Here is a 27,012-nt window from a genome sequence, read left to right on the forward strand (position 1 = left end):
GTCGACATTCAACACTGATGAAGAACAAGACATGTATTTGCACAGTATTGCACTACCGTTCAGCATAACTGACTACGAGTCACAGGAGAATATGAGTCGTTTGAAAAAAACTGCCGTCTATTGTCTTTCTAGTGATGTCTCTAAACCTGGCTAACAACCTAAGGTGAGCATAACGTATGCATGAATCCTGTCAGAAAACCACTAAAGCTTGGGAACGACTGACACACAGTCCACATTCAAAAGCACCCTACATCTCGAACAGGCGCTTCATGATCTCACAACCGGCGCAAGCAGCTCGCAGAGCCCGCAGATCATTCAATGACATCCGGAGTTCTTCAACCAGCCTGCACACAACACCACATCACCATCCGCCGCACGATCGCTCAGCTCTGCACTAGGGACCACCCGACTCTGTGCCTCTGAGAAGTCTATGCTTCTGTCAGAGATCTATGCTCAGAAGTCTGTGACGCGTCCCTTGCGCTCCCAGTCTCCGTAGCGGGTGGGCTCGGGGCCGCGCGGGCCGCCAATCTCGCCGGTGCTCGGGTTCACACCGTCCGGGAACTCTGGCAGCGGCTCCTTCTCCTGGTACGGGTGGCGAGCGCCCTCTTCTGGCTCGTCCAGTCGACCTGTCCGCGAGGACGGAGGGGTGCTGTGGGCTGCGGCGGGAGACAACGGATTGCGGAGGGGGTGGCAAAGCTGACCCATGTATCTCACGGCTCATAAATCGGTACCAATAAAATAGGGCTTGGCAGAATGACAGAACTAGCACGATAAACTATAATTTAACAGCTAGCTGCTGAACACGGCATCCCAAACAAGCGCTAAACGATCTCCATGTGGTCTCCACTTTGTGGGCTAAGTAATGTAGGCTATTGCAATATCCGCTACAGATAAACCCTCAAACTACACGCAACTAAACGCAATGAGTTAGTGGGGAAGGGAGGTGCTACCGCCTACCTGAATCATACAAATTACGTGCATAACAAGTCTTGCTATATTTTCTTACCTATGGGCGTTTTCGCTTTCACCGGGTTATTGGTAGCACTTCGGCCACATGTCACTCCATCCTTGGGTGTTTCTTGCTTTGCTTGCGCCGAAACGCTAAGAGCACGGGCAGCTGGAACATGACATGTCAGAACTTATTGCGGTAACTGTAGCTAAGTGAGAGTTCAATAGACGAAGGAATATGAAGGGTACCAGGGAAGACATTGACATTAGAACTGACATTCCAAATTATGTTTATAGGTATGTTGTGACTTGAAGCAGCATGCACTATTATTTTGTAAAGGGTTACACGAACGTTTCTACTCCGGTCATTTAAAAAAGCGCATAATTAATCGCATTTGTGAGTGGTTAGGGAGTCAGCACCGAGGCAATTTCTTCACGACTTTTGATACTCTTTCGAACGATGCCTACCACGCGTCGCTCCGTGACCAAGTAGCCAAGTTAGAAGGGGGCGGGGAATGAGTCTTCATTGAACATTTGAGAAGTAATTTCGTGCCTACGAAACATGTTACGAAACTATCATTTACACCCACTACGGAGAGCCGGCAGGACGCCTACTGGTTGGCCTGACCTGACGCGACCTACCACAAATGCATGAAAACATCATCTTTGATCAAATCTTTTACGAATTTCGGAATCAGAGCCCCGAAAAAAAAAAAACGTAAAAGCCTAACCCCGCGTTCGATGTCTCTCGGACGGCGAAGATTCTACGCCGTCCGGCCAATCACGTTCCATAACTGCAGCCGAGCCCCCGCTGACCTTGAACGCTATTGGCCGGACGACGTAGAATCTTCGTCGTCCGAGAGACATCGAACGTGGGGAAAGTTTAAGATGTTCTAACAGGCCACGATCTGCCGACTATTAGGTCATTGACCTGACTTGGAAGGCAAATCAATGACCCAGGAATTTTTGGATACCATCGGCTTCCTCTCGTCACGGGCAACAGGTGCCTCGCTAAGCGGCGCTTGTTGGATCCGGGTTACTGACAAAAGAAGTACGCATCGACAATGTCCATATGGGAAATGTACGTCGTCAAATGTAGGTACGGCCCTCCAGGTATTAAGTGGTTGGTTGCCAACATCACAATAAGCGATCTGCATTGATGAATATTGAATACGTCTAATGGCTGTTGAATACCACTGCGCAAATGTGTGCGCGAACCCTCTTCTCATTTCTATAGAGTCATATTACAGGAGTGTCTCTGTCATTCAAAGTTATTACACCAAAAGCACCTAGGCTAACTAACCAATCTTTTGCTGGAGGGCCGTACGTAGGACAAAAGGGCGTATCGCAAATGTACGTAATGTATAAAGGCGTATGGGCAAAAGCGTAGGTCGGGTTGGATTAGGACGGGTTATGTTAGTTATGTCAGGTCAGATCAAGTTGGCCTTTTTGAGTTGGGCAAGTTGAGTTTTTTACCGATACGTACCTCTGTCATTACGTCCTTTATCGTCTACGTGCTTTTACGCGCGAACATTTGCGTCCGTACTTATGTCCCACATACCTTTGCTATGCGTACTTTTGTCGGCGAATCTAGCTGAATATAGGAACGGGATCCAACACTTGGAACTCCCCAGCCACGAACTCGTGGACAACGAGTTACGAGACGTATGTCTTATCCACTGACAACACATGACAAAACTCTTAAAGTTTATTGCCATATTGTCTTTGTGATAACTTAGGTACCTACTATGATGAAGCATTTGAAAATAAATCACCATCACTACCCTTACCTGTCAAACGAATCTCATTTTGAAGCTGCAAGCATTGGTGACTTAATGCTGTTCTCAGCAGTTGAGCAGCCATCTCTGGAACACAGAATACAACTTGTTAACTATTGAAGTTAAGTTGATAAGGACCAGACTGCAAAGCATGACAACTTCAGGCACTTAGCTGGTGCAAATTGAAGTTTTATTTCATTATCTACCATGATAGAGGTAGGTACCTAGTGAAAATACAAGTCCTACCACTGCATGCTACGGCCAGGTCCGGCTGCATCGCAGCTGCTCTATCCCAGCCAGCAATTTGGTTTGGCTCAAGTCCGTTTTGCCCTGACAACTCCGACATGCCAGAGTTGGGCCGGTGTAAAGGAACGCCATCAGAGCCGGGGTTTGGGTTGATATGGCCCTATTCCGGTTGGCCAGCCTTTGCCGTAGCGCTCCCGAGTTGGTATGCTTTCGGACCGCCAAGTCTGGCCCAATCCGGCTCCATGCCACGGCTGAAGTCCGGCTCCCTACGGCCAGGCCCGGCTGCATCGTAGCTGCTCTGACTTACTGTGGTTGAAGTACGATTGCAACGGCACGGCTGTTACGACTTCCGTTGAGGAGCGGCTGTGGAGCGGGCGAGCTCTGGGATCGTGTGTCAGTTCCAGCCCAGACATCGCTCGTACTTTGGCCGGAGCAAATGCCGGAGCTGGCTAGAGTAAAACCAGCTACGACCCAGACCAAATTTGCTGGCTGGGATGGCTTACTATGGCTGAAGTACGGTTGAGGTACGGCACGGCTGATGCGGCTTAAGTCCGGCAATAGTGCGGACGAGCTCTGGGGATCGTGTGTCAGCTGCAGCCCCGTATCTGGCCCTACTCTGGCTAGCTCCGGCACTTTGCTCTGGCCGAAATACGGACAAGGTCTGGAGCTCTACTAGAGCTGACACGATTGAAGCTCGCCCGCGCCACGGCCGGACTTAAGCCATATCAGCTGTACCGTACCTACCTCAACCGTACTTCAGCCACAGTACATATGCAAGAACAGCTACAAGGCAGCCGGATTTCCCGGATCCGGCCGTAGCACGCCGTGGCAGGGAGCCAGACTTGAGCCGGACTTAGCGGTCCCAGACGAGTGCTACGGCAAAGACTGGCTAACCGGAATAGAGCCATATCGACCAAAGCCCCTGTTGCGATGGCATTCCGTTTACACCGGCCCATATCTGACAGGTCGGAGTTGCCTAGGTCAAGGTATAGTTCCGATACGTTATATGGGCACCTAAGCAGGTACCTACTCATAATTACAGTTCACTTGTAAGCTGGGCTCAGTCGGTGGATTTTAGGGCGACTCCGACTCCGACTCCGACTCAGACTCCTGCTTCCAAAATCGACTCTGACTCCAACTCCGGACGGATCTGATCTAGCTATCAAAATCCATATGATATTGAAGTTCATAATGAAGATGTATTTATCTTGCCTGAAACGATCCCTTGTGCGTTCCAAATTCCAATGCTTTGCGTTGCAAATATGCAATAGAATTCACCGTCTGTTCGCTAAAATCTTCCTCGGGAACAGCAAAATTGCCTTTTTTCGTCAAAATCTAATTATGAGCGCAGTACCTATCATCAATCAAACTGCCACAGTGCATAACTTAGAGCCATGCAGCGTTAACTCCGACTCCACAGTCAGGGTCGGTAAGATTTTGATGACTTCGACTCTGACTCCGGGCAGAACTATCAACTCCAACTGACTCCAACTCTGACTGCGACTACGCAGCCCTGCTTGAAATATAATCCTTAATTTGCACCACATTCCACAAACGTTTCCAAAATCAAGAAAAGAAAATGCCAACACATGTAACAGATGATAATTAGCCCTCTCTGATTTAGGTAGCATTAACATGTTACGAAATAATACAGATATAAGTTAAGAGAACGTGCGAATGAAATGAGTAAAAATGAATTAATTTGAAATAGAAATACCACTGACGTAGACAGATAATATCAATGGAAAATTCACAGAAGTCATACCAAGATCGGAGCCTCTTCAAAGTTAAGACAAGACAAGATACTTTTATTAAAAAAAAACTATGTTCAAACGCCTTGAATTCAGCTTTGTGATCGTCCTATCTCAATCTGCATTTTCCTTATGTAATCATTTTTGTTTACATTTTGTTGAATGTCATAGCTGCGCCATATCTGCTTAGAAAGCTACTGCAATATTGCTACCATATTTCTCTGCTTTCTGCAAATTTTGAATCGTGTTTTTATGCTATTTCCTCAGTAAACTTTTTCTCTTTTTCTATGATTCACTTCATTTCACCACAATGAATTATTCTTAAAAATTATTTTTATGGTTTAACTCGGAAAAGTATCAAAAAAGTTTATAAACAATATTTTGGGTTTCAGCACATGGCAACGTCCTTTAACAATCTCGGCTTCCTGCGTAAACAGGAGGCTGAAGCTTGGTGAGTTTTATTCGATTATATCGAAGAAACGGTATGTGATATTCATATGATTAAATGAAAGAAAGTTTTTCATGTCGATTTACACGGACACACTCTGGCGATCAACCTTTGATTTCGATTTATTTGGATAACACGCCAGATGACACATTAATGGCGCGTCTGTGTCAAACGATTCCGTGGATTTTCTCCTTGTTTTGAGTAGAGTATAGATAGCATTTAGGCTTTTAATAAGACATTTTTAACACTCCAAGGTTCTGGGTCATTTAATATGTGGACACGTTTTCGTAGTTATGACGTTTTCAACTTGTTTTAGAATTTAAAAACAACCTTTATCCCAGCAGCTAATCGTTTTATTTAGCTAGCTTTACTTTTATAATGCTACATTCAATAGCTAAATTACTAGGAATTTGATAAACATAATAAAATGTCTATCTGCCATGTTTATGTTCAACAAAAACAAAGCAGCCATTAGTGTAAGCACTTAACCTAGGTACCCTTAGCAATGTAACTTCTACCACAAAATGTATTTTGCAGTGGCTAAGAATTGACTGAACTTGGACAGAGGGCTGTTCACGGGCCCTGTGTGCGGTCGGACCGCACACAGCCTCCAAGCTCCGCCCACTGCGTCCCTACGTCAGCCTTCCGTCACCGCACACAGCGACCGCTGTGGCCGGTCGGGACTGGCCACAGCGAACCGTCCACCGCACGCAGCCGTGACGTCAGAGCCGCCTACCCATCCCCTACCCCCACGCCTGCTGGACGCACCGCACACAGCGCACGCAGCAGTGTGCGGTGCCCGTGAACACCCCTCTGAAATGCCATTTCCCATTATTTTCCATCAGAATTTACCAAATATTTTAATGTTAGGGTAGAGTAATAGCAAATAGAATTTCAGTCAAATTTTGGCTTGGGATGTTATCGGTCGGTATTCGGTTGGAAATTTTTCCCAAATTTTGGTTTCGGTCAGACATTTTTTGGAAAATGACACCACTAGAAGCACCTGGGAGTGGTTGCTGCTTCAAAGTGGATAGAGGGATATTTGTCTTTCAATGCTAGATGTTGTGCATTTATTTAAATAGAAGGGTATTCCAAACCTCTATTTTTGAGCTGCTGCTTAGCTGCAAAACTGGGATGCTATTGAAAATTATGCTGTATATGTGCAATAGCTGGTGCTCTGAACCAAAGTTTGGAGGTAGGATTTATGCCTGATTGCCAAAATTCATGCTGCTCTTTGTAACAGACAATTTCCATGATTTTATGCACAGATCCCCAGTTTTTCTTTTGAAGCTGCACACAATTATTTTCTTGCACTTATATTTTATAATGGAAGGGCGTTGATATTTTTATCTTGGCAGAAAGGCTAAAGGATGACAAGAAGTGTTATCCTGCAGGATCAGTGTTACATGTTTGCATTTATATTTACAAGAGCAGGTTACAAGCTTCATTGATTTCCCCAGCTATTCATGCGTAGAAGTTCTGCCATTGATCATGTTTTTTCCTATTTCAGACATAATGGCCAAGAAGACCAAGGCAGAAAAGGTTGGGAGCCGTAAGAAGCCCAAGGCCCAGGTGGCTCCATACAGCATTGCTGTTGGTCTGAAGAAGGGATTCCCAGTGACCAAGAAGACACTGAAGCCCAGGCCTGCTTCCACCAAGGGTGTAAGTATCAACGTCCACATCCCATTGTACTTGGCTCTGCACTAGGATGTGTCATCCTGTAATGAGTTTGTGCTTAGTTAATGAGTTTGTACTTAGTTTGCTTGTAGCTCTTGATGCTATTGCTTATTTTTTCACAAAGCTATACTTACCTGTGATATATTGAGTATTACCAGTAGACACCTTTTGGGGTGCAACAAATGAGTGAGACGGTGACTAGTGAGTCCTGGGCCCCTGGCTGCACGTGAGCAGCTAGTGGGACTGGAAGGGGGTGCGTCCAACTGACTTGTGCATGGCACCCTACTAACTGATCTATAGAAGTGCACCAAATTTGAGTGCAATTGGCCCTGTTGTTCTCGAGATCTTGGAGGGTCACCGTGCTCGTGTGTATATGTAAACTTGGTTGTATCTGACATTTGCATGGCACCCTACTTTCCAGTCCCTGCATAACTATATACCAAATTTGAGCACCATTGATCAAAACCATCCCTGTCACTTTCATATAGCAAGCACTTGAGCGACTCAAACTCAAGATCTGACCATCAGAGTCCAACAATCTGTAAACTGTGCTACAGGATGTTACACTAATTTGACCATTCACATTCACAATCACAAGGTCAAAAACAATTGTGTGCCTGGTTTAGGACTTTGTGGCTAATTTTGCTGCTTGACAATGCAAAGATATTACTAGATAAGAATGTAATGGAAATGTAAGGCAAGATTAGAGTAAAAACATATGGCCAAAAAATCATCAAAAAGTCAACTTAGTTGACTGAAAATGTTAATGACAGAAAAGATCAACAGGCAGTCTTTTAAAGCCATCTGAAAATGTATGCAAAAGGTAGAATGAGGTTCTCGTACATTATTCCACTCTATCATTGACTATGACGCAGGACGGTCATAATCAATGACCGTCAAATCAATGTAGCATTGGTCAAATCAATGCTACAGGGTAGTGCTGGACAATTTTTGGTGGGATGCATAATGATTTCAATTTTCAGCAGGATTCAGTGCGAGCATACACTTCTAAAATTCCCTTGCCAGTGGCTGAGTCTGAGTGAATACTGTGCAGGGTGGCAGGAGCAGGGAACCCCTAATAGGTAACTGGTCTACTCACTGGATACCATCCCCGTTGGCCGACCTGACGACATCAAGGCTACAAGTTGACAGAGTCTGACCTTGTCCGAGCCCACAATTATAGCAGAGGTAGGGGAGAGTGGGGTAATTTGGCCGCTTTTTTTTTAGAAAACGATATAACTTAAAATTGACGACACATTTCTGCATTTTCTCAACGCTGGCAGGTGTCGTATTCATTTTACTTTACTGGACAGCGAACTTGAAATGATAGAGTAATTACTTATATTGAAATTGTGACGTATTACAAAGGTCTGCAAGGCGGCCAAATTGCCCCACTAGCAGGGTTATTTGGCCGGGGGTGTGGGGCAATTTGGCCGGTGTTAGTTTGCGGTCGGGATTTTCTGTTTGTTATATTGCGAGTCAGCTTCAGATCCAGCAATGACGTGTGTCCTATGACTCATTTGCCGCATTTTGGAAGTTGACTCAGGGGTCACAGGGGTCAAAATAGCCAAATTAGCGGCTCTAGATGCGAAGACAGTTTTTTACGAATAACTTTTGAAGTAATCAAGCTAGGCCAAAACTTCGAGCACCATCGTAATTCTCTCGTCAGTCCGCATCGAAAGATATATGTGTTGACCTTGAGAAGTCAAGGTCAAAGGTTGACCTCAGGTCACGTTGCATATGGTCGCTTGACCTCAAGGTCACTTGATTTCAAGGTCATCATGCATATCATTCGATGCGCCTTGGCGAGCTGAACAGAATGAGACCATTTGTGCGGCTGTACCATTTTTATGTAAGGATTTATGAGCAAAAAACGTTTGGTAACCTTTGATGACGTCACATGCTCTTACAGTTGACCAATCGGAAGTAAGGCGTCAAAGTTGGTCATGAATCATGTCATTTATGGTACAATTGACCATGAAAACTCGGCCGTCCCAGCATATAGACCATGAGCGCACCGGCCAAGTTGCCCCGCTAGTCCCGGCCAAATTACCCCATATTGTCATTCTGAAAATTTTTGTCTATAAAGTCATCACGGCTATACGGAATTAGATAAAATTGCTCTTGGAACCGCTGAACGCCCCCAAGAATGGCGCTATAATGTCTGAATTCGTTTTTAGCCCAAATACTACATGTTATACAACTTTGTAAACAGAAGTAAAAGTTACCATTTTCTAATGAAATTAACGTTTTATTAATTTTGAATAAAACTACGAGGGGCAAAGTTTTGACATTTGTCCTCCAGTTATTTCTACCCATGACAAATGAATAGAGATTAGAGCTATTTCACTCACTTTTATTAGACAGCGTACAGGTGGGGGCGGCCAAATTACCCCACTCTCCCCTACTCCACGCACCACTCCATGGCAAATGCATCAGCTTGATCCGTTTTGTGATTTATCGGTCCAGCAGTTTCCCTCGCAGTCATGTCTGCTGCATAGCATTGCTCTCCCCTAACAAGTGGATTTGTTTCTCTGCAGGTGAACACCAAGCACAACAAGTTCGTGCGCGACCTGGTGCGCGAGGTGGTCGGCTTCGCGCCCTACGAAAAGCGCGCCATGGAGCTGCTCAGGATCTCGCGCGATAAGCGCGCGCTCAAGTTCCTCAAGAAGAAGCTGGGCGGCCACGTGCGCGGCAAGAGGAAGCGCGAGGAGCTCGGTCAGGTGCTGGTGCAGCAGCGTAAGGCGGCGGCTGCCCACGGCGTCGAACACTGATTCATTGTCCAATACATCCCGCGCCGCGCGAAACGCCCTGTGTGTGACGGTGAGGAGTGGGGGAGGGTGCAGGGGAGAGTGGTGCTGCAGCTCGCTCACGGGTCAGCTGCAGCCGTAGTTACCCTGCCTCCACACGGACGTGTTGGGATCTAGGCGGTTCCAGGGCCCTGTTTCACCGGTGATAACAGCATGCTGCTATTCCGTTTCGCGAGCTGACGTCACACTTCTGGTAGTGTTGGAGGAATAGGCTTGTTGACGTCTCCATGGAAACCCAATTTGACACTGTAATAGCAGCGTGCTGTTATCATTGGTGAAACACCACGAGATATTCGGGATCCCTTGGCGGCGACACGGGTGGTGAAGTCACGGTGACGCGGGGGAGTACTATCTGGATTTCTGGAACTGCAGGAATACCGCCGGCAGAGCTGATTCGCGACACTCGTACAGAAGATAACTATCAGGACAGGATCACATGATAGATGCAATGTTCGGATTGTGATGTGATGTATAACTGGCGAACATATGCCAAATTTTGCACAAAATTGATGGGAGGAATCGTTACCATTTATATTTTAGGAGCAATCCCGCTTCTAAAATTGTCAACTCGCTACATGCGTGGATGCGAATATCCCGAGGGCGGAATCGATCAAGTTCTTTTTGCGAAGTGTCTGAACGTTAGTGAGACAGACCCCGCGTTCGATGTCTCTCGGACGGCGAATATTCTACGTCGTCCGGCCAGTCCCGTTCAAAGTCAGCGGGGGCTCGGCTGCGGTTATGGAGCGTGATTGGCCGAACGACGTAGAATCTTCGCCGTCCGAGAGACATCGAACGCGGGGTTACAGATACGTGGCCCCATTTCCCCGGGGCGTTTATCTCATCTTTGCCTACCAAGGGATGGAATTATGGGCGTCTGGTCGGTCAAGGGCTTACTGATAATAACGTAATTGTATTTATAGCAAAACTAACGGCAGAGTGCAGCTCTTCATGGTTGGCCATGCCAAGCGCCACTATTTTACAGTTACATATTATGAAAAACACTCAACAGCGCAGCTCCTCTGCATCCACCACAGGCAAAGTTACATGTAGGTAGTCGGTACACAAAAATACTTCTCGTTTGCCGCGGATCTCTTACTGAGCAAACCTTACAGTGGAATGACAGTCGTTACTTCTTGGTCCCATCTTACCCAGCGCAACCTAACCACGAAACAAGCATCGCTTTTCGCTGAATCCATGCATTCAGACGGTTCACCTACTATTCTACAGTTCATGGCGCATGATAAACACTACAAGAACAATAAGCCACAGTGTCCAAAGGCACAAACAGTCGCTGGGTGGCACTGAGCTGGTGAAGACACCTCTGGAAGACTACTCATCGGAATCGTCGTCGTAGAGGAAGGCGCGCACGGCCTCGTCCCGGCGACGGTCGGCGTCCTCTTTGTACGCCTTATTGTACAGCTCTACCAGCTCCACCTGGAAGGGGGACAAGACAGTAAATATCACCTGCTACAAAACACATCAGCTCCACCTGGGAGGGCTTAAATACGGCATGTCCACCAGCTGGCAGCCTTATCATACGACACGAGATCTAGTAACATCAGTTCCAACTTCCTGAACGTGAACACTTACCACTTCCACCCGACAGGTTGGGATCATAAGTCAGTCCCCCGATGTAAAGTGAAAATGCGACAGCTACTGAAAACCCAGGCTCTGTATAGCGAGTAAAAATGCGAACAAAACATTTCATCGAGGCGCCTGCTCCCGCCCAACTGCCACTGGTAAGTGACGGTGAACTGACAGTCGCATAACCAGGATCCAACAAACCCTCCCCTCGAAACACCCCCAGCCCTCGTATCGCGCCCCTCACCTTCACTGGGTTCAGCAGCAGCTCGACAGCCGTGCGGTTCTTCTTCACAGCCCTCAGCAGCTTGGGGGCGCCGTACCGGCCCGTCTCCTTGAGCGCCATCAGATCAATAACACACTGATCCAGGTCCCAGGTGAACTTTCCGACGTCGCCGTAGCAGTGAAGCGGCCGGCTGCGGGCTGCTTCCACCAGGTCTTCGGCGGTCTCCAACATGTCGGCGCGGTTGTCTGCGGCGACGGTGCGGCTCCGGCCAGCCACGCGTACCGTCAGAGGACACCGAAGGGCCGTGGAGCGGCGCTGGCCGGCCGACCGGCGACCCCCGCGGCGCCCCGGAGGAGATTCGGCGCTCAGAGCTGGGTGGTTGGTGGAGCGACGGGACTTGGCTGCCTGGCGGTGGAAAGGTGAGCTGGTGAGGGTATGTGCGAGAAACTCTAGCACAGAAACGTACGAGTGCGAGTCGTATAGTGCGAGTTAAAAGTAGCTGGTGATTTAAATTAATATTAAAACGAAATATGAGTGACGGGCTGTAAGAGCACTAACTTGCGAGACACCCGCGCATTTCAGACTACATAAGGTCGATTATTGAGCAGTACGTTTACAGTAAAAAATACCATACTGACCGTCGTATCTTTGGACTTGCGTGTCGACTTCTTGGCCTTATCGGGTGCTGCTGCCGCGGTGGACGGCCTCCCTCTGGACGCCTTTGAGGCGTTGGCCCCGGCAGCCCTAGACGCCGCTGTCCCGTTCGCGCCCCCCGTCGCCGAGGTCAGGCTGTTGGCCACTCGGGAGTTGCTCCTCCGTCTGCGGCTGCCCCCCGACTCGGGCTCATCGGGCGGGTGGAACGACGGGTCGTCCACAGAGTCGTTAAAGGTCTGCTCCAGCTCCGCATCCTCCGACTCCGCGGCGGACTCTCCGGACTCCTGATCCCGCTCCTCCTCCTCGTTCTCCTTATCGGACTCCTCGTCTCGGTCGATGCGGCTGCGGGAGCGGGAGGCGGCGCCGCGACCCCGGCCCCGACTGGCCGCCCGGCCGCCCCGGACCGCCGGTGTAGAGCCCGCCCTTGATCCGCCGAGGTCGCGGCGACCAGAGGAGCCGTGTGCTGAGGAGCGATTGCCGCTCAGCACCTGCTTGGCCGATATCTTGGTGTTCTGGGCGGTTGACGGTGTCTCTGAAAAAGGAAATGCGTTTTAAATGGGCCGCTGTCGTGCCACGTCACGTCAAGTATAGCCACGAGTGGCTTTTGCTATAGCACACGAAGGATACAAGCGATTATATCTTACGAAAGATCGGTAAGCGAGTTCAATTTAATGTTATTTATGCGTAAGATGCATGCTTCTTCATTTCAATTACTTATCTGAAATAGGTGCCCAAATAGCAAAGAATCCTTTAAATAGCAAAATATATATAAAGCTGCCCTACATAATTTGTTCAAAATAGCACAGCTGCAACGTTACACCTATCAGATAACAAATTCGTTATCAATCTTAACTACGAAGGCGTGACTGTCCGAAGTGCGACTCGCTGCAGCCTGCCTCCTACGCCTCTCACCATTGTTGGAGGCAGAGGAGGAGGCTGACTTGGTCGCCGAGCGCCGCGTCTTCGGCGTTTCCCAGCTGTTCGCCGTGGGTTCGCCACTGGCCTGGGGTGTGTCGCCGCTGTAGATAGGGATCGACAGTCAGTGGGAGCTACTGGGGTAGAACCGCGAATCATAGACAGAGGCTTCAGCAGCTAGTGGGCGGAATACGAGGGGAAGACGGACAACAGGTCTGTGTGCGATAAGGCAGTGGAATGCGTCATAACCAACAATATAAGCTAATCTGGCAGGGTAGAGTACACTACCATTGACTCAAATGAATCCAATAACGATGTCAACTTGATAGGCAGGCGGCATACAAACAAGAGTATCTGAGAATAAACTACTGAATCACTGATTGTGGAAATCACAGCAAACCCGCTATCGACTGCATAAGTGCATAAGCCAGTCGTTGGCTACTCAGGTGAGAGCCTGGACTTTTTCACGGATAGACACTCAAACCTACAAACTCGTTGATCCTTGAACGCCATCTATCCCCAAATGCACCAACCCCAACAGTTCACCACAGGATCACTCACCCCTCCTGCTGCTGCTCCTGCTCCGGCGGCGGTGGTGTCGGCGTCGGTGTCGGTGTCAGAGTCGGCGGCAGATCGACGGCCGCCGGTCGGTCGCTGCGCCGCTTCTGCGGGGTGCGCGGCTTGACGAACTGGGACACACTGGAGCGGGGAGCCTGCACGGCCGGACTCTCCAGGCGCGTGCTGGTGACAACACCGCCCGGAGAGAAACTCGGCACGGACGACAGGCGGCTCTGCACGCTGGAGCGCCGACCCACGCTCGACGGCGGCTGCTGACGGTGAAAGAATAGGGGACGAGCGAGTGAAAGAAAGTCATAGAGAAAGGGAGGGGTGAGGGACTTTCAAATGTGTTAGAGATCTTCAAGGAACATTAACTTGACGCTCATCGCACAAGCTAGCGACAGTACTGCAGTTCGTCACAGAAAGCATCGAGCCGAAGCCATATATGGTGATACAATTTGCGATCTGGCGAACAGCTGCAACAACTCACTCACATGTCTCAAATGTGTTCCGAAGTTCCAACATTCTCCCAAGCTGCCGCCCCCCCCCCCTCCCCCCAACCTTTACAATAATCGCCAGAAGCAGCAGCAACATTGACAGGTCGTCCTCATCCGGCACCGCGCAGAACCAGTGTTCCGTTTTTCAGATTTTTGGGTGGAAAATCACACCCAATGGAGATTATATTTTCATCCAAAAAATCAGATAAAGTGACACTATGTCATCTTTGGAAAATGTTTCATGCATTCAAACAGCCAGGTTACATGTCACTTGGCAGTCGATGTATCCACATACTTTTCTTTTAGATCCTGTCAAAACCCTGACATGAAATCCTGCTTCATCAAACGGCATAAAAGGGCGTTACACCCTTCTGCGAGAATACCTACTACTGGTATTTACTTCTTTTTTTTTCTCATCCTAGGAATTTTCTTTCTTCATCGCCACACCCAACCAAAATCCAATTTTAGAACACTGCGCGGAACTGACCGCCGGAGTCGGGTGCAGAGTGCGGTCGGTCACTGGGTCTAACTCGACAATGCGCGGTCGGAACCCAGCCTCACTGCGCCGGGTCTGCCGCTGCGCGCGCACCGGTAACGGAGTCGGCGTCAGCGGGTACTCGTGGAGCACAGCACCGCCGGGCTCTGGGGGCAGAGGGTTGGCGTCAGACGGGCACACCGCTGCACGCTGTCAGCGGGAGTAAAATCAATGTCAGACTCCAGTGCTAATGTAAAAAGAGGATGATGAACAACATAACACAAGTTTTTTGAAAACTAACTCACTGGTCATTTTCCATTTGCAACTCAGTTTGGAATACAACATTCACAGCGATCATGAAATGAGTTCAGTGCGCATGAAGCTCACCTTTTTGCACCACCTGTTTGGAGTCTCCTGCTCCTGTTTGGGGGGCGGCTGCCTTGTACCGCACTACTGCACCACGGCCCCGTCCGCGACCCCGGGCCGCCGAGCGTGGCTTCGGCTTGGATCGCATGTCTTCCCAATGTCAGATCTCAGAGGTGTGTTATAAGGTGGTATTACAATATCTGTAATAACCAACCCAGCTGCAGTGTCAATGCATATACACATTTAATTTGGTACTAAGTGAGGCACTTTCATGTCATAGGCATAAACATAGATATAGCCATTTATTAAGGCGATCCACAGTGCTTGTGGCTATTACCACCTTTCGTCAAAGATACAAAGTCATAAAAAGTTTGGGGTGGAAATACACGCAAAGTGATGTGGCGAGGGAACGCGGTTACAGGTAGCTCAGTCAGTGTCGAATGTCGATGGTAGTGAGTTGAAGAAAGCAGGACCGCGACAACAGAAGCACCTATTCCCCATTTCGGTACGTGACCGGGGCACATAGAGGTCGCGGTCCTCACGAGCCGTCCTGGCCCGTGTCCCCATGGCTTCGCGCCTATCTGCCACCGGCTAAAGCTTGGGGCTCGTCGTGATTGCACACCTTGTGTACGAGACAGAGTGTGATAAGATGCAAGTTTCTCCGCGCTGTGCCACCCCAGCTCCTCACGCATGTGGGATACATGTTCACGCTTCTTGCGGCCAAACATCATTTTTACCCCATAATAAATAACTTTCTGAATTTTGGCAAGGTTCTTCTTTGAGCCGTTGCCATACACCGTCATGCAGTACCGGACCTGCGAGAGGACCAGAGCGTGACCAGCACGGAGAGAACGGACGATGGCAGGTGGCTCCAGAAGTGACACACCACTGAGTATGCTGAAAAAGCATTGTATGACTGATGCAGCATGAGTGTCCCAGCTCAGTGTGCCTTGTCCTGATAGATCCATACTGCTAACCCCTCAGAGCAGTTAAAGCTAAAAGAAACATTGAAAATTGCCTACTGCTTAGTGCGACTAAGTGCTTTGGTTTGAAAGTCCATTGGAAGAAACAATCATTGATCTTCAAAAACTATTTGTTTGGTTAATGTTGCCAAACAGATCAGAGAATGATATGTTAATGAGCTAAAATAATCATTTACATGGATCTCTCAACTTATCAATAGCAAAACAGGTCGAAATAAATTAGAAACGGAGACGGGCCGAAATTCTATGACCATCCTTGGTCAAATCACTCTTTTGCACCCCAGACTATATTGAATGAAAGCCACATCACAATGTCAGAAACAATAGATCGAGCTAGAAAATTGTGGATACAATCACTTACCCCTGAAAATGTACATAAACTACAAGCAAAAGTGGCAAAAACAACACCGAAACGCAGGTACCAAACCCATCCTTCGATTCTCTGGCGCGGCGCCTGTGACGCGGTAGTGTTTAAGTGTTTAAAAGGCTAAGGATTGCAACCATTGGATAGAGCCGACTACACAAGAAGAAGATAGAGGATTTATAATCACATCTAGCTTTCCCCCCTGTCTCATGTCATGTCTGCAGTCTTCACAATAAGCAGATTGATTTTAAATTTTGGTGGGTAATACGATCAGGAAAAGCTCGTCCCATTTACTTTACCACACAGCATCAGGTATCTGCAAATTAATAGAAGTTAGATACTGACAAATGACAAAAAAAAATCACGAATTAACGGTAAATTTTAGCTACATTTACATTGATACCGAACGATCCTACCCCACCAAAGGCCCAAAAACATCAACATCAACATCAACGCAAACGCGCGCGGACGATTATTTCACTTTCGTATCAGCTGCGCAATAAATGTATGTCTTTTTTGAAGCCACCATTTGGTAGCTTTTTTCCTCTATAGGTTTCCATTTCCATGTAAGTTATTCTTTTACTGAATTATCTACAGATGTTCATGATGAAGTTGAGCTCAGTGTAGAGGGGTCGTTAGCTGAAATGTTAAAATTCAAAACCCTCAATCAAAGCAATATCACATACGTAGAATAAAACCACAATGGCCTTTGGGCCATCTCTGGGCTCCGTTTGCACTTGCAGTTCATTCGCTACAGTATGATTCGCTTTTCCGAGCCCAGTTTCGACCTTTACACCACCTTTGAGTGACGGCATCGCATAGCAATAAAACTTTTATCATGCAAGTATTTGCCGAAAATACGCTCATACCATTGAAATGTAACTCTGGTATGCGTTCATTCCTTCAACAGCTAAGCGATGCACACGCTTCAGGGAGGACAAATGGTATAAAATGCGTCGAACAGAAACAGCTATTTATTACAAGCACTGTCGCACCAGAGAAGTGGACTAAAATAGATGGGACCGTTTGTCACAACTCACCAGATCGGCGCAGTATCTCACACTCCACATTTCACGACGAAAAGAAGACAAAACTTTTAATGATTGACGACTTACGATCAATCGCTCAAGTCCCAACGTGGTCGTGTTAGGGCACAGATTCTGGTGCTAAGGGGACCCGGACCGGACACACCCGACTCAGGCCCCCAAGTTCCAGCAGCTACTTCACATACGGCGTCCGGATGGCCAGCGGGCCTGTTCTACAGCCAGGGCGCCACAGGAAGCTCTGCTCCGAGCCCCAAGTCAGAGCCCCAGGTCAGAGCCCCAGGCCCAGAGGTCACTGAAAACATACTACACACTATAAGTCCATGAGGAGCTCTTCATAGCTTTACCACCGCACCACTTAACTCCCTATCAGTCCCTCTCTCCTCCAGGCGCCGCCTCTCCCAGTTCCTCATACACTGTCCTCCGCCGCCCACTACGCGGGCTCACTCCTCGCTGAGCGGATCATTGGCCGGGTAGAGTCCGCCGGCCTCCGTGACGCGCACCAGCTCGCGCTGCGCCTCCAGCGGCAGGTGGGTCCGCACCAGTCGCCGCACGTCGGCCACGGTCGGCGCCACGCCGGAGCGTCGCAGCAGCTCCAGGACGTCAGCGGTGGTAACGCGACGGCGTCCGTCCAGCACCTGGGTCAGCTGCGCCAGCACCAGCTGCTCGTACTGCTCCAGCGCAGACACGAACTGGGAGAGAGGAGGGGCGTGTCAGCTGGTCCATCGGGGGGCACGGCATGGGCGGGACACTGAGACACGAACTAAGGGACACATGACAGGGTGAGCTGGTACATCTGGGAACGAGGAACACCGCAAGGAGGGATACTGAGACACGAACTGGGGGCCAGAGGAGCATGCGAGGTGTCAGGGAAAAAGGAACACGGTATGAACTATGGCGTGACACGGGGACGCAGCATGGCGGGATACTGAGCCACTGAACGACAGAATCTTGAGACATCGAGCGGCAGGTTATAACGCACCACAAGACGAAACACTGAGAAACCAAACAGCAGGGCAAGGAGACACGGTACGACGGCACAAGGAGATACACTATTTGAAAGTTCAGAACAGCACAACGGCAACGGCCACGAACACTAAAAGGAAGGACACGGAGAAACAACACGGATAAACGACACGGATACAGCATGACATACATTGATACGAAGCAAGGAACATGGGCTAGGCACTGAGAGAAAAAAAAGACGACAAGGCGTGACACTGAAATATGACACCGTAAGAGACAGACAGCATGGCGGACACAGGCAGCTCAGCACGGCGAACACGGAGATGGCATAGAAAAAAAGCAGGACGCAGAAGAATACGACACAATGTCTGTGATGGGACAGAAGAGGAACTTAGGAAGCGTACCAAACGGTCAAATTTAGGCGTAAACTGAATACTTTTAGGGAGGACACGGCTGTGCCAGGTGCCTGTTCGTTTTATTTTCGATGGAGCTTATCATTTAATTTACGGAAAATAAGTGGAATTCTGGCACCCGTTTCGGCATCAAACTGATCATGTCGAACTTCAAGTTGGTAAATAACACGTTGCGATTATGGCAAAGTTAGCTGCCGCTCATCCTATATCAAACGAAAGGATAGTGAAAAATGAGACAACCTGCAGGCTCAGAAATGACAACAAAGAAAAGCAGCAATCACACACTGCAGCAGGCAAAGCCACGGCCCCCGGTCCCAACTCACCTCGCGCTGGGCGTCGGCGGTGACCTTCAATCCCGTGGCGTTCGCCTTCAGCCACCGCTTGTGGTCGGCATCGGCCACGGCAAAGAGCCGCACGTTGGAGCGTACCGTGGCAGGGAGCGCGCCCAGCTTCCTACGACCAGCTGCTTTGGTATTGGGCGCCGCTGCAGCTCCAGCTTTATCGGCGTCCTCTGGGAACAGCGCGGCGAACCGCTCCTGTCGCGTGGGCCGGCGGCCGGCGGCGGTGCGCGGAGGCTGCGGCGGTCCGGCCGCGCCCGCGCCGAGCTCTTCTTCCTCACTGTAGTAGGACTCCTCATCCAGCTCGTCCAGCTCGCCGGAGAACTCGTTCAGCAGTGCTGACGAGGCGAGCGGGTCCCCCGGCGCGATACTGAGCCGGGCCGGGTCGCCGGTGACCGACGGCCGGGCGAGGCTCACGCCCGGGAGGGTGATGGAGCTGTAGTCCAGCGGTCCGCGTCGATCGCCGGCAGCGTCCGGGCCAGTCGGTGTGCGGCCAACGGCACCCTCCTCGCCTACCAGCGTGCTCTCCAGGTCATCAGACTCGTCACTGCCAGAGGCACCGTCTCCTGCCGCGCTGAGGTCGATGCGGCTGGGTTGACTGCGTCCTCCTTTAGAGCTGCAGCTGGAGTTTGCACCCCGTGAGCGGCTTCTGTTCGCTCCCGAGCCCCGAGAGGTGCGGCTGGCATTCGATACAGCTCCGCTGGACGGCTCACCGCCGCTCGGACTTCCACCCACCAGCGGCAGGCGAGACATGGGTAGCGCCGGCACCGGCGTCACCCGATCCATGGTCTCATCCAGCAGTGCCGAGATCGCCGACTGGTCCCTACTTCTGCCACCACTGCCCGACGATCCCAGCCGTGACCGGGAGCCGCGGTTGGTCGATTTGGTCGCCGAGCCACGCCTGCTGCTCGTCCCCAGACGACTGCGGCTCAGTTTGGATGACGAGGTTCGGTACAGGGCACTCACCTCGCCCGGGGAGTCGACCGGAGACGCCGACAGCATCAGACGTCGGCCGGAGCCGCCGAAAGACGACGACAGGCTATGGGCACCCTTCCGTGGGCCACCCACCCGTATCCCGGCTCCCTCTGAGTCCTCCCTCATTGTAGAGCTGAGCAGAGGAACAGCTGCTGTCACCGTCTCTGTGATGCAGGTCAGGTCCATGTTGGACGAGTCCATTGCGGAGGCTTCCATCACCCGACTGCGGCTGGCCCGAGAGCGCCTTCCATCCTTCCGCCGCGTCGAAGACCCGCCCCGTGCAGACCTGGTACTGCTGTCAAATGCAGGGGTGGTATTGACTGCCTCAGCATCCTGGTCAGGTACTACCGATTCCGGGGAGGCCATTACTCTACTGACACTCTTTGCTTTCGTGTACGATTCACTTGATCGTGTGTGGCCCTCGTAGTCCACATGACCCATATCATCCACTTCTTGAATGATGCCTGGATGACGAACTTCCATCTGCTCTACCGCACACGTTGCTTCCGTTTCGACATCTTGTCCTCGGTCTTCTAGTTCTTCTTCCTCGTTCTTTTCTCGTTTCCCCTCATCCGACGGTTCCTCCGCATCCTCCCACTCCTCATCCTCTCCTTCCTCGTGTAGCGTCTCATCTACGAACGACGCACCCGGCGGTGCCACACGCGACCGACTTCCCCGCACCTTCCGCCGTCGACCACTGGCCTCAGGACCCGCCAGCAGCGACAGCTCGCAGGCCGCCGCCGCCACCGCCGGAGCCAGCGTCGAATCCCGACCCACCGGCCGACGCAGAGATATCTCCGACATTCCCGTCAGCGAGCTGTTAGCTGTGACCGGGGACCGCAGCTCCGGAGCCCGGAATGAGCTCATGGTGGCCGATATGACGCCAGGATTGGACCCAGATGGAAACAGTAGAGCACTGATAGGCGCTGTGACGGTCTCTGTTGGCTCGGAAAGGATGGAGGCAGCTGCAAGAACTCGCGGTTCGGCAGAGGGAGGAGATCCGATCGGCACGGAGTTCGATGGATTCTCATCCTGATGAATCTTGGAGGACGTAAGAGATTCACGTTTCTCTGTTTCTTCGACGATCGGTGTAACGGTCATGTCTTCCACTGTCCCAGAGTCAGGCACATCGTCGCAGTCGTTGACGGCCGCCTCTCCTTCCAGCGTAGCATCGCTGTCAGCTCCCTCCTCTTCCTCCAACGTGGCGTCACTGTCAGAACACTCCTCTTCCGCGGCCCGCGTTGAAGAATGGCTCTCCTCAGTCATAGGAGGCGTGGCGTCCTCCATCACGACTGACAATGCAGTCCCAGCAGCATCCGCTTCTGGCACTGGCACATCGACTTCTTCGCATGTGGCTGAAACATTGCTTGCATTGCCTGAACGTTTTTCCATCCCCGACAGTCGTGAAGAAGTTGACGCTCGCGAGGCTGTAGAGGCCCTTGATGTCGTTGAAGCTCGAGAAGTGGTGGATGCTCTCGTCGCTCTGGAGAAGTTGGACGCGTCATTGACTGTAGATGACGCCTCCAGTCTCAGCGACATTTGCGAGGCCAAGGAGCCCGTCGCGGAGCGTCTGGGCGTGCTCTGCAGTAGCGGGGCGGCTGTCGAGAGGCGCAGCGAGGCCTGTGACAAGCTGCGATCAGCGCGGCTAGTCTGCTCGAGACTGCCAACTTGGTAGCTCCGACTCTTGTCCAGCCACGCCCCAACCGACTCTCGCGACATTTGATCAGCCGGTGTGTCGTCCACAGCTGAGTGAAACACACTGGACTTGTCCGACACTGAATCTGGCGAGCTATCTGCACAGGCTGTGGGATTTTCGGTACTCGACGGATCTCCACCCTGTTTCATCTCAGCCTGTGACTCCTCCTGAACCAGAGTTCGTTCAGCCTCCAACATCGTACTTTCCGATGAAGTTTCGTCATCCTCATCGGAGAAAGAACCCCTGAACGAGTTCAGCTGTTCGTCAACCATATGCAGCAAGGCGGCCACACCGTCCTCTCCGAGCTCTGCCAGCGTGGCGTCGGCGCGGGGCGATGCCAGGCGACGTGTGCCCCGTCGAGTGCGTCGTGTGCCTGGTGGCGACCGGAGTTGCTCCAGCAGTCGACTGGCGTCCAGGAGCGACAAGCCGCCGCAGCCGCTCTCCAAGAACGCGCGCGCCCGCTCCTCGGCGCTCTGCCTCTGGCCGGCAGAGGCAGAGCCGAGCGAGCAGTCGAACGAAGACAGGAGCGAATCGCCCGCATTACTGGACACGGGGACTCCGGAGCAAGCCCTCTGGATCAAAGCAGCAGTCACCTCAATCGTGCGACGACGAACCTTGGCGGCACGACTGGCCGATACATCCGAGGCATCCATGGCGCTTCTCTGTTGCGATTCGTTTTGACTTGCATCATTCTCTTTCTGCGCTGTGTTCGTAGCATTCACTGCCTGAGGTTTTGGTTTGGGACCTCGCTTCCTCCCTCGTCGCCGACCACTTGCGTTTGACGAAGAAAGCTCCGGTTGAGATTGCTCACACGACAGCTGTGGTTGCTGCAGGTTTGAAACGTCCATAGGAGTTGCTGACTGAAACTCTGAAAGCTCAGAGGAAGGTGTAAAAGGCTCTAACTCTGACAGGACACACGACTCCGCTAACCGGGCCATTGCGGTGCTGGAAAGCGATAAGCTCTGAAGTCGGGTACACATATCGTTCTCGCCGTCTGTAGCGCTCTTACTCTGAAGAGCGGAGGCACTTTCTTCCGTGTTCTGTCTCTTCTTCCGTGTGTTTCTTCGTGTCTTTTGCACTGGACCCGAACTACCCCCAAGTGGATGTTTAGGCAGCGTATTCCCACTAGAAACGCTCTTCGAGACTTCAGTGACGTCCTTCAAACCTGTAAATGAGTCTTCGAGTCGTAACGAAAACTCCGAACCAGCTTTGGAAACCCTAGGAGTGCTCTGCAATAAAGGCATTGCTCTGGAAAGACCCATGGAGGCCCTTGGCGAACCGCGCAAGCGGCAACGCTCGATCGAACTACGCCCAGACCAGTTGACAGTCTGGTCGAGACTTCCGGCCACAATACTGCGATTGATGTCCGACGTTCCCACCGAAGTTCGGTCGGGAGCGAAAGCAGTGTTACTGAGATTGGTCAGTGCGGCGCGACGCTCAAGACCGGCCGCCGCGCCCTGTGGTGAGCTGACAGGCACAGCCGACTTCCCGAGACGGTGAGACACCGGCGCTGGCTCGGTGAACGGCTGAGAATTCTCGGTGTCCTGTTCGGCCTCGACAGAGTTCGTACCGCCAGCCTGGTGAGACTCCGAGGTGAGGGTCCTCTCGGCCTCCAGCACAGTCTCCTCGGACGACGAGATCTCACCCTCGCTATCCGAAAGCGACCCCTTGAACGAATTGAGCTGCTCGTCGACTATGTGTAACAGAGCGGCCACACCGTCCTCTCCGAGCTCTGCCAGCGTGGCGTCGGCGCGGGGCGATGCCAGGCGACGCGTGCCCCGTCGAGTGCGTCGTGTGCCTGGCGGCGACCGGAGCTGCTCCAGCAGTCGACTGGCGTCCAGTAGCGACAACCCGCCGCAGCCGCTCTCCAAGAAGGCGCGCGCCCGCTCCTCGGCGCTCACCACACCGCTCTTATCCGACATGTCGGTGGACAGTGTGTCGGCGGTGTCGTGGAACGCCAGCGTGTTTGCGCGCTCAAAGTCCAGCTCGTTGCCGCGCGTCTCGCGGCGGGCTCGATGCAGCAGCGCCGCAGTCATCTCCAGGGTAAGGCGCCGACGGGAGCGGCCGGCCGCGCTCTTCCTCTGGCTGGCGTCGGGCTCGTCCGCCCGTGAGCTCTCCATGCTGGAGCCGGTGAGGCGGCGGCCGTTGTCACCGGCTGCCGTCATCAGTCGGCCCAGGTCGCCACCGTTCTCCACACTCAGGTCCATCTGTGAAAGAAACACATACTGTCAGCTCAAGACAGTTTTTAGACCCAGCACCACATTTCCATTGCAGTTTTGTGTTTAAAGTGGCTCACTACTGTTATCTGTGAGTGGCTATATCTTTTAATCTGGCTATATCAGTCAGGTTCCCAGACCTGTGGAACTCAAACCTCTCACAGTCATGGTTTAACAGCACATGCTTCTCACAGCATGCCATCCAGCAGTGAGATCTTGTTGGGAAAACTCCTTATTTATATTCTGGCAGCAGCTCATCAAACAATTGTATTTGTGATGCACTTATTGTTTAATCATTTTCCCCCACACCAAATATTATTGTTTGGCATTGCAGTATACATAATACCCATAATACCTTGTGAAGTTTAGCATTATCTTTGGTTCACCTGACAAAACAAGTAGGTAGGTAGTCAATTCTAGAACAGAGTGGTGTTGCATGGATGTCTCCATATTCTACTTGGACTGTGGTAAGGCCTTACATAAGTATTTCTTTTCATAAATTAAACATTTGCAATTCATATTTAGCATATATTGTAGATTCAGATGACATCTGTAGCACTGAATGCTGGAGCTAATCTGTGTCTTAGCTCCAGCATTCAGTGCTTAAGAATAAGGTCAATGAACCATAACACACTTTACCTTACTTTTTGCCTTGCGCCTTGCGGATGCCCATGCACTAGAGCTTCACCAACTGCCTCAGTACAATTATATATCAGTTGACCGAGGCACTGAGTCCGAAATTCTCAACCTGAATCAATATTAGTTTTGGATGTAAATTTTACATACTCAATTTACATGGCTTATTGGATGAAACTGATGTGAAAGTGAAGGCCTTTAAATATTTACAAACAAAAAAGTAACCAGGGTAAAATAAACATAGGTAAAAGACAGTGACAATCTCAGATATTTTGTAAGATCAGTCACTGAACTCTGGAGGCCTGACAACTACTTAACACCTAAATTAAGATGACTTAAATGTCAGCTTTATCAAAAGGAAAATCACAGGCTGCTGATGAAGACGTTATTTTTCATGATCTTATTTAAATCACAACGCCCACCTGAAAAATACAAGCTGATAAGTGATTACGCTGGCAAAACTGATCCTGCTACGACTTCAGGGCTGGCAAAAAAGCGGCATAGCCGCAGTAGGCAATATTTTGTTGGTAAACCAGAACCTGGCCTCAGGATCATAAATTAAAGGACCTAGAAGGTTATAAAACGCGCTGTGTTGATCTTGTGAATGGTTGGTTGGTTTGGGTTAAGCACCACATCCAGCGGACCAAGGCGCTAACCGGAACTCTCACGCTGTTCTAACTTCCAAGCGGTATCTTGTGAATGCTAGGTACTGAAATACGAAAAAACAAGAATTCTGGCAGACAAGAACAAATCATGCTGAAATTTCTTTCTCACCTCAATATTTATTTGTTTCCACTTTCTCTCAAGGCTATCTAAATAAGTAAATAGCTCGACTGGATGATAAATGAGAGTTTAATTCAAAGTATAATTGATTTTTTGTCAAAATTCCACATATTTCACTGAAAATCGTTCATTCCAATGTTTGTCTCGTATGCGCAGGAAAGAAAACAACAGTTCAAAAATGGAACATATGGCAGCCCCTGCATTCTCCAATATGCGTGAAGTTTTCCCTTTCCATAGGAGCGGCGAGTAGTAAAGGAATCTTGGGAGCGGCGCTCAAGGCTCAAATGTTTATTTCACTAACCTAACCAGTTGATTTCACTATGTTGGTATTTGGTAAGTAAAATCTCTATTAGTCTCCCGTTGACTGCTGAGAGAGTGAGAGAGTCCATCAGTTCGCTCGCGTTGACGCCTGCGGTCTCCTCGGAGCTCCGTAGCGGCGTAGACCGTAGGCCCGGGCCGGGCCGCCGGGCAACCGCATATCAAGCGACTTATTGGCTCAAGGTAAGGTTAGGATTAGGAATGTCAGAGAAGGCTAAGCTAGGCTTTGGCCTTTGCTTTTATGGAATGATCTGAGAACTCGCTATGAAAGCTTACATAGTTTGCCGAGGCTGACCGCCGAGTGCCGCGTCCAAATGACCTTAAGGGCTTTGTCCCTAAAAAGTCGTCTCGATTACGTGGTATCCAGCATATGCGACGTCCTGTTGTATGCATATTTTTGTTGTACAAATGATTCCGCTACTACAAGTCAAACGAATTTTAAGAAAGTGATAGGTACTGATAATCGTGCAAACGACTAACAAGCACCGACCGCACTGCACCTGGGCACAGGGGCGGAGCTTCCTATACAGTATAATACAGTTGGTGGGGCGGCTGCCCCACCAACTTGGTATCTTGCCCCGCCAATAAACGTTTTGCCCCACCAACTTTAGCTGATTTCTAAGACTTTGTTGCTTTGCAAATTAACCTTCCAGGCGGTGGGGGGGGGGCAATTTTTTGCCCCCCCCCCCCTTTAGTTTTTTTCGATATATCTCGAGAACCGCTGCGCCGATCGTCACCAAACTTTCAGTACCCTCCCGGGAGCAGCTAGCGCACATGGTGACCAAAATTTTTTCCAAAGGCTATGATAGGTTGGCCGCTAATGACGTCAGAGTGACGTCATTTTTGCCATTTTCGACCCAAAAAAAGGTTTCGCGGGAAGAGCTGTCAGGCCTACAGCTTTAGAGATACAGAAAAATGTTTCAGACATAAAAGGTGTAAAATTAAAAGGCCTACAAAACTGCTATTTCGGTTTTTCGGATTTTTTGGATTTTGACCCCCAAAAATTAAAAAATAGATTTTTTGAATATAATAGCCAAAAAATCCAAAAAGTTTTTTGAATTTCGAGAAAACCGGAATATATGTGATAGCCCCTACCGCCTTCTATCTACATACCAAATTTGAGATCGATAGCTCTTTGTTTGGCCAAGTTATAGCGAAAAAACTGTTCAAAATTGATGACGTCAAATTTTCAAACTCAATTTTTAGCAATTCTAGACCTCGTAGCGCAAAACAAAGACCACCATTAGACTCCCCGTGACGAGCTGCATCGAATCGATACCCATTTTATGCATAAATATCAACTTTGAAATTTGACCTTTTTTTACCTGACCTTGACCTGACCTCCACCAGA

General features: G+C 50.2%; 4 protein-coding genes across 9 annotated transcripts; 1 reads left to right on the forward strand and 3 right to left on the reverse strand.

The window, feature by feature from the left end:
- Positions 1–18: 18 nt before the first annotated feature.
- Positions 19–4,875, reverse strand: LOC122386780 (succinate dehydrogenase assembly factor 4, mitochondrial-like). The gene is made up of 4 exons (XM_043376347.1): positions 4,738–4,875; positions 2,739–2,813; positions 1,007–1,117; positions 19–626 (listed from the first exon to the last, which is right to left on the reverse strand). Exons 2-4 carry the CDS (start codon positions 2,809–2,811, stop codon positions 454–456), a joined length of 357 nt encoding a protein of 118 aa, XP_043232282.1. The 5' UTR covers positions 2,812–2,813; positions 4,738–4,875; the 3' UTR covers positions 19–453.
- Positions 4,876–5,043: 168 nt separating this feature from the next.
- LOC122386781 (60S ribosomal protein L36-like) lies at positions 5,044–9,656 on the forward strand. Its single transcript, XM_043376349.1, has 3 exons — positions 5,044–5,174; positions 6,682–6,833; positions 9,389–9,656. Exons 2-3 carry the CDS (start codon positions 6,687–6,689, stop codon positions 9,620–9,622), a joined length of 381 nt encoding a protein of 126 aa, XP_043232284.1. The 5' UTR covers positions 5,044–5,174; positions 6,682–6,686; the 3' UTR covers positions 9,623–9,656.
- An 898-nt stretch (positions 9,657–10,554) lies between these two features.
- On the reverse strand, positions 10,555–16,728 carry LOC122386782 (translation initiation factor IF-2-like). 6 transcript variants are annotated; one of them, XM_043376350.1, is made up of 8 exons: positions 16,694–16,728; positions 14,952–15,130; positions 14,577–14,731; positions 13,596–13,864; positions 13,032–13,138; positions 12,104–12,651; positions 11,487–11,870; positions 10,555–11,092 (listed from the first exon to the last, which is right to left on the reverse strand). In XM_043376350.1, exons 2-8 carry the CDS (start codon positions 15,076–15,078, stop codon positions 10,988–10,990), a joined length of 1,695 nt encoding a protein of 564 aa, XP_043232285.1. In that variant the 5' UTR covers positions 15,079–15,130; positions 16,694–16,728; the 3' UTR covers positions 10,555–10,987. The 6 variants fall into 6 exon arrangements, with proteins under 6 accessions (XP_043232285.1, XP_043232286.1, XP_043232287.1 ...); XM_043376351.1 differs by having other exon boundaries at positions 16,673–16,726; XM_043376352.1 differs by having other exon boundaries at positions 16,699–16,725.
- A 509-nt stretch (positions 16,729–17,237) lies between these two features.
- On the reverse strand, positions 17,238–25,513 carry LOC122386783. The gene is made up of 3 exons (XM_043376356.1): positions 25,335–25,513; positions 19,023–23,915; positions 17,238–18,012 (listed from the first exon to the last, which is right to left on the reverse strand). The coding sequence occupies exons 2-3, from the start codon at positions 23,913–23,915 to the stop codon at positions 17,764–17,766; spliced, it is 5,142 nt and encodes a 1,713-aa protein (XP_043232291.1). The 5' UTR covers positions 25,335–25,513; the 3' UTR covers positions 17,238–17,763.
- Between the last annotated feature and the right edge of the window lie 1,499 nt (positions 25,514–27,012).

Source organism: Amphibalanus amphitrite, unplaced genomic scaffold, assembly GCF_019059575.1.
Source record: "Amphibalanus amphitrite isolate SeventyFive unplaced genomic scaffold, NRLGWU_Aamphi_draft 000262F_arrow, whole genome shotgun sequence".
Lineage (NCBI taxonomy): Eukaryota > Metazoa > Arthropoda > Thecostraca > Balanomorpha > Balanidae > Amphibalanus > Amphibalanus amphitrite.